Genomic DNA, 12,442 nt, shown 5'->3' with positions numbered 1-12,442 from the left:
AGACCCAGCCCCTGTTTGCTTTCAGCCATGTCCAAGAACATAACTTCGATTTAATGAAGCTTACAAATTCTTCCTCCCTGCAGTTTAGGATGTTGGGATATTAAGTCCATTTTTTACTTACAGTGCTAATTTATCAGAGGCGGAAGGTTTGGTGTGTTCCCTAGGGAGTCTGGCATAGACTTCCGACCTCATCTCCGTGAGCAGACTTGACAGCCGGAAAAGAAACAACAGATCCTTCCCAGGAGGGATCAGTGATTGAAGAGCAGCCACTTAGCCGCCGTGGGATGAGATCATCGGTTTTAAATGCCGTCAAGGCTTGAGCCTTGCTTCACTGAAAGCTATTTATAAATCTAATTTCAAATCAAGACTTCAAATTGGCCTGTACCAATTTAGCAGCTACAGAAATACACCTTCATTATTAATAGAACACACGAGATAATCAGTGCAGAAATAAAATTGCCACCTTCATTACCAGCTATCCGACACATCTGAGGGCAGATCTGGACATTCATGGGGGAATGGCCAGAGGGCAGAGGACTGACGGACAAGGGAATGGGGAGATAGGAGAGAAAATAAGAGGGAGGCAGAGGGAGATGTAGGGAAATCAGACAGAAAGCAGGAATGGATAGAGGAATAATGGACATGGGAGACTGGTAGGGAGGAACAAGGAGTGATGGGGCATCCAGAAGGGAACAAATTTAAAGGAGGGAATTAAAGCCAAGGAGCACCTTATTTTATGAAGTGCCATCTAAGTCTTTCTTCCCCACTGTATATGGCTGGGACCCCTGTGCAGTCTGACACTGAGTTGGGGTTCGCTCCTCTGCTTGTCTCCACACAAGGCCTGGAAGTTATTCCCGACATCCGCTCCCTGCTCAGTGTGGCACCCAGATCCAAGTTGCCAGGTGACAGCTGGGAAAACTACCCAGCCCACTGTCAATCCATCGATGGTATTTATTGAGCACTCGCTGTGTGTATAGTGCTGTACTAAGTTCACTCATTCAATTTTATTTATTGAGCACTTACTGTGTGCACAGCACTGTACTAAGCACTTGTTGGGAGAGAACAATATAACAGAGTTGGTAGACACGTTCCCTACCCACAACTAGCTTGTCCCCTGAGCCACCACCCAGGAGCTTCCTCTGAGGAATGAGGAACCAGGGCAGGAGATATGGGTACGCAACCTCCAGCTCCACTTTTGGACATGGAAGGGGACAGTGAAGAGACACGGTAGTTGGGGAGAAAGGGCGTTCCAGGTGAGAGGCAGGATGTGGGCGAGGGGTCAGCCGGTGACCTCCCCGGTTGGACTGGAAATTCCTTGAGGGCAGGGATTGTACTACTCACTCTCTTGTCCTCTCCCAAGTGCTCAGTTCCATGCTCCACACACAGTAGACTGCCAGTTCCCTGAGGGCTGGGATCATGCCTGCTAATTCTATTGGATTCCCCCAAGCGCTCAATACAGTGCTCTGCACACAGTAGACTGTCAGCTTCTTAAGGACAGGGATCGTGTCTACTAGCTCCACTGGACTCTCCCAGGGGCTCAGTACAGTTCTCTGCACAAAGTAGGCCGCCAGCTCCTCGAGGGGAGGGCTATTTATTTCTGTTGATGCCCATTTACTTGTTTTTTTGGTTATTTTTTGGGTTTTTTTATGGCATTTGTTAAGCGCTTACTATGTGCAGAGCACTGTTCTAAGCACTGGGGGGATACATGGTGATCAAATTGTCCCACGTGGGGCTCACAGTCTTAATCCCCATTTTACAGATGAGGTAACTGAGGCTTGGAGAAATTAAGTGACTTGCCCAAGGTCACCCAGCAGACATGTGGCAGAGTCAGGATTCAAACCCATGACCTCTGACTCCAAAGCCCATGCTCTTTCCACTGAGTATCTCCCCCTTCTAGACTGTAAGCCCAGTGTGAGCACAGCCTGTCTCTATTGCTGAACTGTACTTTCCAAGTGCTTAGTACAGTGCTCTGCACACAGTAAGCGCTCAATAAATGTGACTGAGTGAGTGAGTGAGTGGGGAATGGGCAGCAAGGCCAGTGGCTGAGGCAGCCTGCAGACTGGTTCTGCTACCCACTTCCTGCAAACAATAAGGGAGGAGGGGAAGTGAGATGCTAAATGTTAACTGCCATAGATTAACGATAAGTCCACTAATGAGTTCTACTATATAGTGTACACCTTTCAGTTCGTCTAATATCAGGACTTTAGAAAATAAAGTGTTGCAAAATACCATAAAAGCTGATGGCAAAACTCAAAATTACATATGCCACAGGAGACAAATGACAGTAAAAAAAAAAACAAAAAATAGGATAACGCACCATGGTACACAACCTCAGTTCACATGCTGCTAAGGAAACACAATGTTAGAAAGAAAAAAAGATGAAGCAATTAGAGCATAATTGCTTAAGAGCAATCAGAATAGGCTGAGAAATGATAAGCACTTAAACCCAAAGACATTAACAGCAAAGGAGATAACTAGAAATGTATTCACACAGAGGAAAAGTATTGACCAAAAAAAAAGGCTTGACTGGTTAGAATTTGATTCACACTCAAAGCAAAGGCAGCTATTCATAATACGCAATACCTCACAGATTTACAGGACTTAGAGAGAGAACCGCCTGTTGTGGATAGCAAACTGACTGTTTGCTATCAAACAGAAGCAAAGGATACGGCTGATGGCTTCTTTTTGAGATGAAAAATGTAAAACAAGGTCTACGCTAGGGATTACCTCTACCACTGGTTTTATTTCACCTTTTCATGAAATGATCTGAAAGAGGGGACAGTGAAAGCTCCAGTTTTGCAGGTTATACTTGGCTTCTGCATAATGAAAAATAATAATTGTGGTATTTGTTAAGGGCTTAATATGTGCTAAGCATTATACTAAGCGCTGGAATGGATATGAATTAATCAGGTCAGACAGAGTCCCTGACCCACACGGGTTTCACAGTTTAAGGGAGAAGAACAGGTAATGAATCCCCACATTTTATATATGAGGAAACTGAGGCTCAGAGAAATTAAGTGATGTGTCCAAGGTCAGGGAATAGACAGATGGTGGAGCTGGGAACAAAACCTGAGTCCCCTGATTCCCAGGCCTGTTCCCTTTCCACTAGGCCTAGGATAAACACTGGGATGATTGCATAAAGTGGAAGGAGTGGGCAAAAGAGTGTTATACAAACTTTACTGTGAGTAAGGGCAAAGTCACACCTAGGGAAAAAAACACCCAAACTACCAGTGTACAGTGATAGGCTCTGAGCTACCAGCCACACCTCAGGAAAAAGGTCATTATGTCACAAGTGACTGTTCTCTCAATGTACACAGGCAGTCAAAAGTCAAAAAAAATATGTGGGCAATGTCAGGAACTACAGAAAAAGCAAAAATTCTGCTACAATGTAAAACCACAGTGCAAATAGACTACTATGTGCCGATCTGGTTGCCACATCTTAGGACGGACAAAAGAGAACTGGAAAAGGCTCACCCTGTGTGGAAGGGCAGCCAAAATGGAATAGATTTAGTGTGGTGACAGACTAGAAGTTTAGGGCTCTTCTGTCTGGAAAGACAAATAATAATTATGGTATTTCGTAAGCACTTACTATATGCCAGGCACTAAGTGCTGGGGTAGATACAAGATAATCAGGTCGGACACAGTCCCTGTCCCACATAGGGCTCAAAGTCTTAGTCCCCATTTCATAGATGAGAGAACTGAGGCCCAGAGAAGTTAAGTGACTTGCTCAAGGTCACATAACGGACAAGTGGTGGAGTCGAAATTAGAACACATGATCTTCTGACTCCTGGGTCCATGCATTATCCCCTAGGCCAGGCTGCTTGTACACTGAGAGGGCAGAAGCTGAAGGCTAAGGGGGCACAGGATTGAGGCTTACAGAGCATGAACAATGTGGACAAGATTTGTTCAATGAATCTCACAACATCAGACCTAGGAGGCCCAACCAAAAAGTAGGAGGTTTCAAATACTGAAAAACACATTTTACACATGGGTGGAGAGTATCAATCAATCAATCATATTTATTAGGCACTAACTGTGTGCAGAGCACTGTAGAGTTCCCTGCCCACATGGAGCTTAGAGTCTAGAGAAGAAATATGAAATTACCACAGGAAGTTGGAGCGAATACATCAATAACTAGAAAAAAGGATTGGATAAATCCAAAGATGAGAAGTCTATGGGTAAAAGCAAAAAAGACCTGGCTGCTGGAAAAAAGTCTGGTAAAGGTCATCTTTTGATTTGCAAGGTAGTTGCTATTACTGGAACCTTCATAACTAAATCCCACTGAAGACTTCTTAGATTCTATTGTAGGGCTAGGAAAATCTTGGAAACCTCATAGACAGCCAGGGGAACACTACCATGGGTCACTGAGGGAACTGTCCCAGGACTCTACCCCTAAAGGTCTTCATTGGCAGGAGTCATTAGCAAGGTAAGAATCTCTTTAATCCCACCCACGGCACCAGAGGCAGACCTCAGCAGGTGGGAGAATTTGTGCTTCAGCAATGGAGAATGGGAGAAACATCTCACTTACCCATCTTTAAAGATCACCACCACCTGAAAGGAAGGTATGAGGGAGCCCTGAAGAAGTGGAGACGGAGAAGAGACCACAACCAACCTATACCAAAGTGTTCCTGGAGCAAGCCAACAGTAATTAGGAGTCACCACTCCACTGACCAAAACATTTAGAATATTGTGTCTGTTGTGTTATGGCTTTTACCTGTAGAAAAGAACTAGAATCAACATCCACTGAACTAAGTACCAAGCGCTTAGTACAGTGCTTTTCACGCAGTAAGTGCTCAATAAATACGACTGGCTGAACGATTGAATCCATCCTTCCACCTTGGTTATTCAGACAATGTAGTGCCTTTCAATTCTCTCTCCGCCTGCCTTTTTCATAACTTTTCTCCTAGTGATTCCTCCTCTTGGTCTTTCCATCTGCCTGTTGGGAAATGGCACATGGTGGCTGAGTGCTTATGTACATTTCTGTGCCCTTGTATGACTCTGTGGGTGAATCTCACCCTGCAGTCAGTCTCCCACACAGGGTCTTTGTGCAAGCGTTAAGTGAATGTTTGGTTTACATACATATATGCCTGGAGCAGGATTGGGAAAAATACTGCCACAGGCCAGATTCGACCCGTTCAATCATTTAATCCGGCATGCATGCCAGATTTGGGTTGGCTGTGAAACAACTGCCTCCGTCTAAGCCGTTTCTACTTTGCTCCAGTCCAACCACAGACGTCGGCAGTAGCTCTTCGCACACTTTGACTCGGAGATCAATAGGATGTGGGGGCTACTGATTGCATTGGTTACCAGCTGCAAGTTAATTCCAAGCAGCACTTCCAGAGTTCAAACCCCTTCCTAAATCTTCATTATGGGCAGCCGAAAGTACTTATAAAATATCAACCAATCAATGGTATTTATCGAGCAAGTGCTTACTATGTGTAGAGCACTGAACTAAGCGATTGGGAGAGTACAAGCTTACAAAATATAGTGATGGTCTGCCCATAGGCTAAAATAATTCTCCACTTCTGGAATAAAGACCCAAGATACATGTGTTTTACCCACTCAGTCTGCTGATAGAAGGGGTGTGGAAGGAAGATCTGAATCAATTAACCATATTTATTGGGTGCTTACTCTGTGCAGAGCACTATACTAAGCGCTTGGGAGAGTACAACACAACAACAAACATACTCCCTACCCACAATGAGCTTACAGTCTAGAGGAGCTTCAAACTCTTCTTCACAAAGACTATTTTTAGTTGCCCATGCAAGTAGACCTGGATTTTTCTACTGAATCACTGACTTACCTTAGTTAACTGCTTCCCTAGAAACTAAAAGACAGTTGAGTCCTTTGATTCATTTTTTCAGAGAGTAAAGCTCTTTTAAAACAGTTAAATATTTGGATAATATTTTGTCTGGAATAGCAGGTGCCAGCATATTAGTATCTGGTTGTTTCTTTTGAATTTTTGCAACAATTCCTTTAAATCATCTGTTACAGCCGTCAAAGATCACTATTAGCCACAGCTTTGATTCCACGAAAAAAAGAACATAAATTGTAAATAAAGCTAACAAGACTTAATTATTAAAGAGCTCTTCAAAAACCTAGATTTGGGGGGAAATGCTGACGGAACACATGTTTCCAAATACACTGAGTCAGATATGCCCATGCCACCCTGGATTTAAGACAACTTCTCAAAACTGGAATGAGGATGAACACAGAGGAGAAAGAGACCCCCATACACTTGTAGAAAAAGAAAAAGACCCAAAGAGTGAAAGAGAGCAAGAGAAATAGAAAGAATGATAACATAATGGAAGGGAAGAGAATCAGAGAAGCGAATGGAAGCACACGTTCAGGGAAAATTCCAGCAAGTGAGGGAAAGGAAAACAAAGAATTTGTGTTTTATTTTGAGGGGGGGAACCTGTGGAACGGGGGAAAAAAGCTCCATGGAAACACACAGTTCTCAGAGCACATTTCATATTTTACTAACAGTAATTCCACAATAGTGGTACACATGTATTTCAAGCTGTTGTTAAGTTGTACATCATTGTGGAATGGAACAACAAGCAGGATCTACTAGTCTGTGAGAGACTGCTGCTGTCCTGTAACTCTCGCTTAGCTCTCCTGCCTTTCTCTGGGCTCACGTAGCTAGACCGATAATGATGAGTACCTGCATCTGCTTGACTGGCTCTTGCTAGGTTTTCTCGAGACTTCCTTTTCAGCTCTTGGATTGGAATACAGGCCAATGCTTTCTTCTGGAGAGAGAGATTCTCGTAGACTAGCACATGCTGAAAATTGGAATGAAGGGTTTGTAATAAGGTCGAGTCAGCAGCCACCTAAGACAAAAGAAAATGCTACGTAAGTTTCATTAACATAGGGATAAAAACTTTCCTAAAATCTAAAAGGTCTAATCTATTTCATAAATAAAATAAAGTGAGCTGTATATTTTTGTTTTACAAAAGGTAGAAGACTGAATAGGAAAGCAGAAAGGAACATGCTTCTGTAATGAAAATGACATAATGGAAAATTGGAAGGCCTGTGTGTATACGTACACACACACACTTTCCATTTTAACTGTTTTCTCTTACACAAATTGAAGGTTTATTGTGCCATTTTTTTTGACAATTCTACACTCCATTCTAAGGAAAAAGAAAATAAAAAAACCTTCCCAACTGCTTCCAGGATTAATTTTGTTCCCTTTTCAATCTGGAAACCAACGGGTTTTTTCCTTGCGATTTTAATGGTGCCTGAATACAAGGGTTTTCTCTGCTGATTTCTCTCTCTCTCTTGGCATCACTCTTAAAACTGCAGACATAAAAATAGTAGGTTGCCAATTACACTATTACGGCAGCTGGGTAACCATGTACTAGGCAGACGGTGTAGATTTTAAAACATCATTTCATCTTCATATGCGAAATCTGCTTGTTAAGGAACTAGAAGGGGTTTTTTAAAAATTATTTCTTCACTGATTCTACCCCACCCCCCATATATCTAAGGGAGCAGAGTATATATATGCACTTCTCCTTGGAAGTAGAGAGTTTAATTTGCCTAGAGTTTGACTATTCAGTTGGATGAAACAAAATCTGGTTGAGCATTAGAATGAGTTAGGTAGGATTTTTCATTCTTCTGCCATTTCCTGTGGCAAGCAATAAAATGGAGAACCATCTCTTCTCACTAGAGCCAATTAACGCACAACAGGGCTATCACTAGAACTGGTCTTCCTCTTAGAATGGCCCTGTGTCTGCAGTTAAGTGTCCCAATAACGTTTTGCATCTGTGATTAAGTGGAAATGTTGTTCCCCTTTTGAGTTTGCTATTCTCTTCATATTTTTGAGAAGGATAATAAAATGATGCATTTATTGAATGTCCATAAGTTATTTGGCACTTCACAAAAGAAGTTCCTGCCCTCAAAAAGCTTTAATTAAGCACCCCGCTGGCCCAGCTGATCACAGCCAACTTTTAGAAAGAGCAATATTGTCCCGAAACCAACTCTTCTAGACTGTGAGACCATTGTGAGCAGAGATTGTCTCCATCTGTTGCTGAGCAGTACTTTCCAAGTACTTAGTACAATGCTCTACAAACAGTAAGCGATGAATAAATACGACTGAATGAAGAGCTTAGTACAGTGCTCTGCACACAATAGGCATTCAATAAATACCACTGATTGAACAGTGGACATCCTTTGTAAGGGTGCCAGCGCAGGCCTGGCCAGCAAGAAGTCAAGAAAATCTGCCCTGGCTGAAGAAAGTCAGTCTAGCCTCATCGCTACTCTGAAATTCCAAGGTAAAGTTCTATTTCTGTAACCCAACTGCTTAGGATAGCAGGGTAATCAATAAATGTGTGTCTGGATGAATGAAAAACTGAAAAAAAAATTCACTTTACCAGCAATAGAGAAGTGAGGAAATCACAAAGATCGGACCCACAGAGAAACTGCCCGGAAAATTGTCAAAAGAGCATGGAGGAAGGAAGAAGAAGATGGGAGACAAGTGTTGTGTGATCTGGGTTGCAACTGATGCAGATTCAGACACCTTTTAAACTCATTCCATTCTCTCTAGGAAGGAAAGGAACTTAAAAATTAGCAGAGGCGGCAAAATAAAACATATCGAATGTTGTAAGCACACTGTGAGTGCTCAATAAATACGATTAATAATAACAGTAAGAGAACCACAAACATATACACGTAAGTTTGTTTTTAATTTAAGTTGTTACTTAAGAAAATGGATTAAAAGCCTTTTTTCTAATTAAAAATACTTAGATGTTACAAAATAGATACGCCTCTTTGGTTTTGAGCCCCTGGAAGAACAGGGACCAGGTCTAATTCTCACCCACGTTTTTATTTTCCCACTTTTCGCAAATCGGGCCCTTAGTAAATTCTAAAGAGAGAATGGCCAGCAGTGCTCAGCATAGAGAGCTTTCTTTCATCTGAATAAGGAACAGAGGATTTGGATCCTTCCTTGGGGAAGCAGCATGGTATAGTGGTTACAGCACAGCCCTGGGAGTCAGAAGGACACGAGTTCTAATCCCGGCTCCACCACTTGTCTGATGCATGACTTTGGGTAAGTCACTTCACTTCTCTGGGCCTCAGTTACCTCATCTGTAAAATGAGGAGTAAAACTGTGAGCCACAAGAGGGACAGGGATTGTGACCAACCCGATTTGCTTATATTCCCCCCCAGAACTTAGTCTGACACATAGTAAACGCTTAACGAATACCATGATTACTATTATTATTATCCTCAAAACTGCCTTCTTTAATGTCAGCTTACCGAGCTTCATGCTTATTTATTCAAGGTACTACTATATATTTCTCTTTTCCAAAAAGAATGAAGTAGGGAATTCCTCTCTGGTCCTTGGTAGGAACTTTAAGAAATGGGTTGGCCAGTTTCCCAGTTTTATTGAACTTGTGTTCGTACCCTTTATTCACCCCAACCTCAGAACATAAGCACATGTCCGTAATTTATTTTAATCAATCAATGAATGGTATTTATTGAGTGCCTAATATGTGCAGAGCACTGCACTAAGCTATTGGGAGAGTATAAATACAGCAGAATTGGCAGACATGTTCCTTACTCATAAGGGGCTTAGAGCCTAGAGGGGGAGACCAACTATTAATATGAATTAAGTAACTTATAATATATAATTTAAAGATAAGTACATAAGTGCTGTAGGGGTAAGGGTCGGTGAATATCAAACATCCAAAGGCCACAGATTCAAGTGCACAGATAATGCAGAAGGGAGAGCAAACCAGGGAAATGGGGTCTTACTCGTCTGTCTCCCCCTCTAGACTGTAAAGTCGCTTTGGACAGGGAATGTGTCTACCAACTTGGTTAGACTGTTCTCTCCCAAGTACTTGGTACAATACTCTGTATTTGGTAAGCACTCAATAAATATGAGTGATTGATAGGTTGATTATTATTATGCAGACCCTCCCAGTAGAAGCAACCCCAGGAGTTGCAAGTGCCACTTCATCATATTGGATAAATACAATAAATAGTACTACTGTTCTTTTTTCAAAAAAACCCCTACATTTCTAGCAATCAATTGTATTTATTGAGCACTTACTATATGCACAGCAATCAATCAATCAATCGTATTTATTGAGCACTTACTGTGTGCAGAGCACTGTACTAAGCGCTTGGAAAGTACAAGTTGGCAACATATAGACAGTCCCTACCCAACAGTGGGCTCACAGTCTAAAAGCACTGCACTAAGTGCTTGGGAAAGCACGATACAAAGAATTAGCAGATAAGCTCCCTGCTCATATCAAGCTTACAGTCTAGAAGGGGAGACAGACATTAAATTATCACCAATTGAATATAAAAATGACTTTTGTCCAAAAAAAAAAAAAAAAAGAAATCTGGAGGCAGTAATAAGTGGAGTGATGTAGGAAGAAAGTATAGCCCCTAAAAGCAGAACAAGCTTTCTGAAACTAGTTAATGGGACATTTGGCTACTCAAACTTGGGACACCTGTCACTAACTGCCTGTTCACATACAATATCTAGTGTCACCTATTTGCTAGGGTCACTTCTGTTCCATTCTAAAAGCAGTAGCAGGAATTAGAAGCTTACATGGGTAGAAAATCTGGGACCGGAGCCAAGTCCCAGAAATGTGATGTGAGCCAGATCGGAATTGGTCACGGCACCCTGGCCCATCCTCAGACAGCCTTCCGGTGGCCCGGCTTGGGTCCGTTCAGGAATAACTATCAATCAATAAATGGTATTTATTGAGCGCTTACTGTGCACAGAGCACTGTACTAATACTGTGGTAGGGATATAGACAGGCTGTTCTAAAACTCAGGTTTTCTCACACACACACACACACACACACACACACACACACACACACACAATCCAACATACTAGAACTGAATATACAATATTTACAGCCAGAATAGTTAAGGGGACAAACAAGAACACTAATATCTGACAGGAACTCTGAGTTCAAGTAGTGAACACTTAAATACTTGGCATGGGAATGATAGGAATCTTTCAACTTGAGATTTCCAATATCAAAAGTTCTCATATCATAATCATCATGCCTATGGCCAATGCCTATGAGAAGCAGCATGGCTCAGTGGAAAGAGCATGGGCTTTGGAGTCAGAGATTGTGGGTTCGAATCCCGGCTACGCCACATGTCTGCTGTGTGACCTTGGGCAAGTCACTTAACTTCTCTGAGCCTCAGTTACTTCATCTGTAAAAATGGGGATGATTACTGTGAGCCCCATGGGGGACAACTTGATCACACTGTATCCCCCCCAGGGCTTAGAACAGTGTTTTGCACATAGTAAGCACCTAACAAATGCCATCATTATTATTGTCATTTGTTGCATGGAAGTGGCATAGGTCAAACATAATAACTCCACATTCTTATTCATCTTTTAGAAAAAGTTATACCATACCAATGCAATTTAAATCAATCACAGATGACAAATGTTTCTTATTAGAGAAATGCTTTGTGGGATAATGGAGTTCTCAGGAATTCTAAAATTTTAAAAGAAAAAAAAAGAAAAGAGTAGCAAGCACTCTATTAGGTCACAGAAAGTTTGGGACAGACCAGCCAAATTTTCAGAGTATTTGGACAAATGGCAGGATGTGCTCTTTTCCACTCTGCTGCCACACACTCCTCCCATAATTACTCTCTCTCTCTTCCTCCCCTTTCCATCTACCCTCCTCCTGTCTACTGATACTGCTGTTTTCACTGAAACAGCTGCCACTACCGGGTTCGGGACTCTGAGGTGGATGTTTGGGAGAAAATGGGAAGGCAGACAGGGCCGGGATTGGGTCTATACTCTGGCTTCAATACCCAGAAGAAAGCATAAGACAGGGGCAGGTTTAGGATTTCAGTGGCCTCAGAAATACATCACAAAGTCACAGCCAATCTGGTGCTGTCACTATTACTATGTTTCCTGCTCCTGTAACCACGATAAGAATAAAACACCAAAGGCAAGTCATCCAAAAATAGCATTCAGAGCCCAGTGAGAGGAAAAGCATCACTTGTTCTTCACTTTCTTTTCCCGTAGCCTTCGTCTGTGATGTGCCCTCTCATTCTTGATCTGTTCTTCCTTTATTGCAATTCTCCAAAATTTTTCTTTTTGATGATGGCATTTATTAAACGGTTACTATGTGCACAGCACTGTTCTAAGCGCTGGGGGGATACAAGGTGATCAAGTTGTCCCACGTGGGGCTCACAGTCTTAATCCCCATTGTACAGATGAGGGAACTGAGGCTCAGAGAAGTGAAGTGACTTGCCTTTTTCTAATGGGATTGATTAAACACGCTGTACCAGGCAGTATACTGGAGGAAATGCAAGATAATCTGGTTGGACGTGGCCCGTGTCCCACATGGGACTCACAGTCTTAATCCCCAGTGTACAGATGAGGTAACTGAGGCCCAGAGAACTGAAGTGGCTTGCCCAAGGTCACACAGCAGCCGGGATTAGAACTCAGATC

General features: G+C 42.3%; 1 protein-coding gene across 2 annotated transcripts in view; it reads right to left on the bottom strand.

Annotated features, from left to right (window-relative positions):
* The window catches only part of NGLY1 (N-glycanase 1), a 57,263-nt gene that overhangs the window by 17,140 nt on the left and 27,681 nt on the right, over positions 1 to 12,442 (bottom strand). For both annotated transcript variants that reach the window (XM_038742134.1, XM_038742135.1), the window contains exon 4: positions 6,665 to 6,830. In XM_038742134.1, coding sequence (XP_038598062.1) covers positions 6,665 to 6,830 — 166 coding nt within the window. The remainder of the gene's footprint in view (positions 1 to 6,664; positions 6,831 to 12,442) is intronic.

The sequence above is a fragment of the Tachyglossus aculeatus genome, chromosome 2 (genome assembly GCF_015852505.1).
Source record: "Tachyglossus aculeatus isolate mTacAcu1 chromosome 2, mTacAcu1.pri, whole genome shotgun sequence".
Lineage (NCBI taxonomy): Eukaryota > Metazoa > Chordata > Mammalia > Monotremata > Tachyglossidae > Tachyglossus > Tachyglossus aculeatus.
Note: the sequence above shows the minus strand (reverse complement) of the source record. Positions and strands in the feature narration are given on the sequence as shown.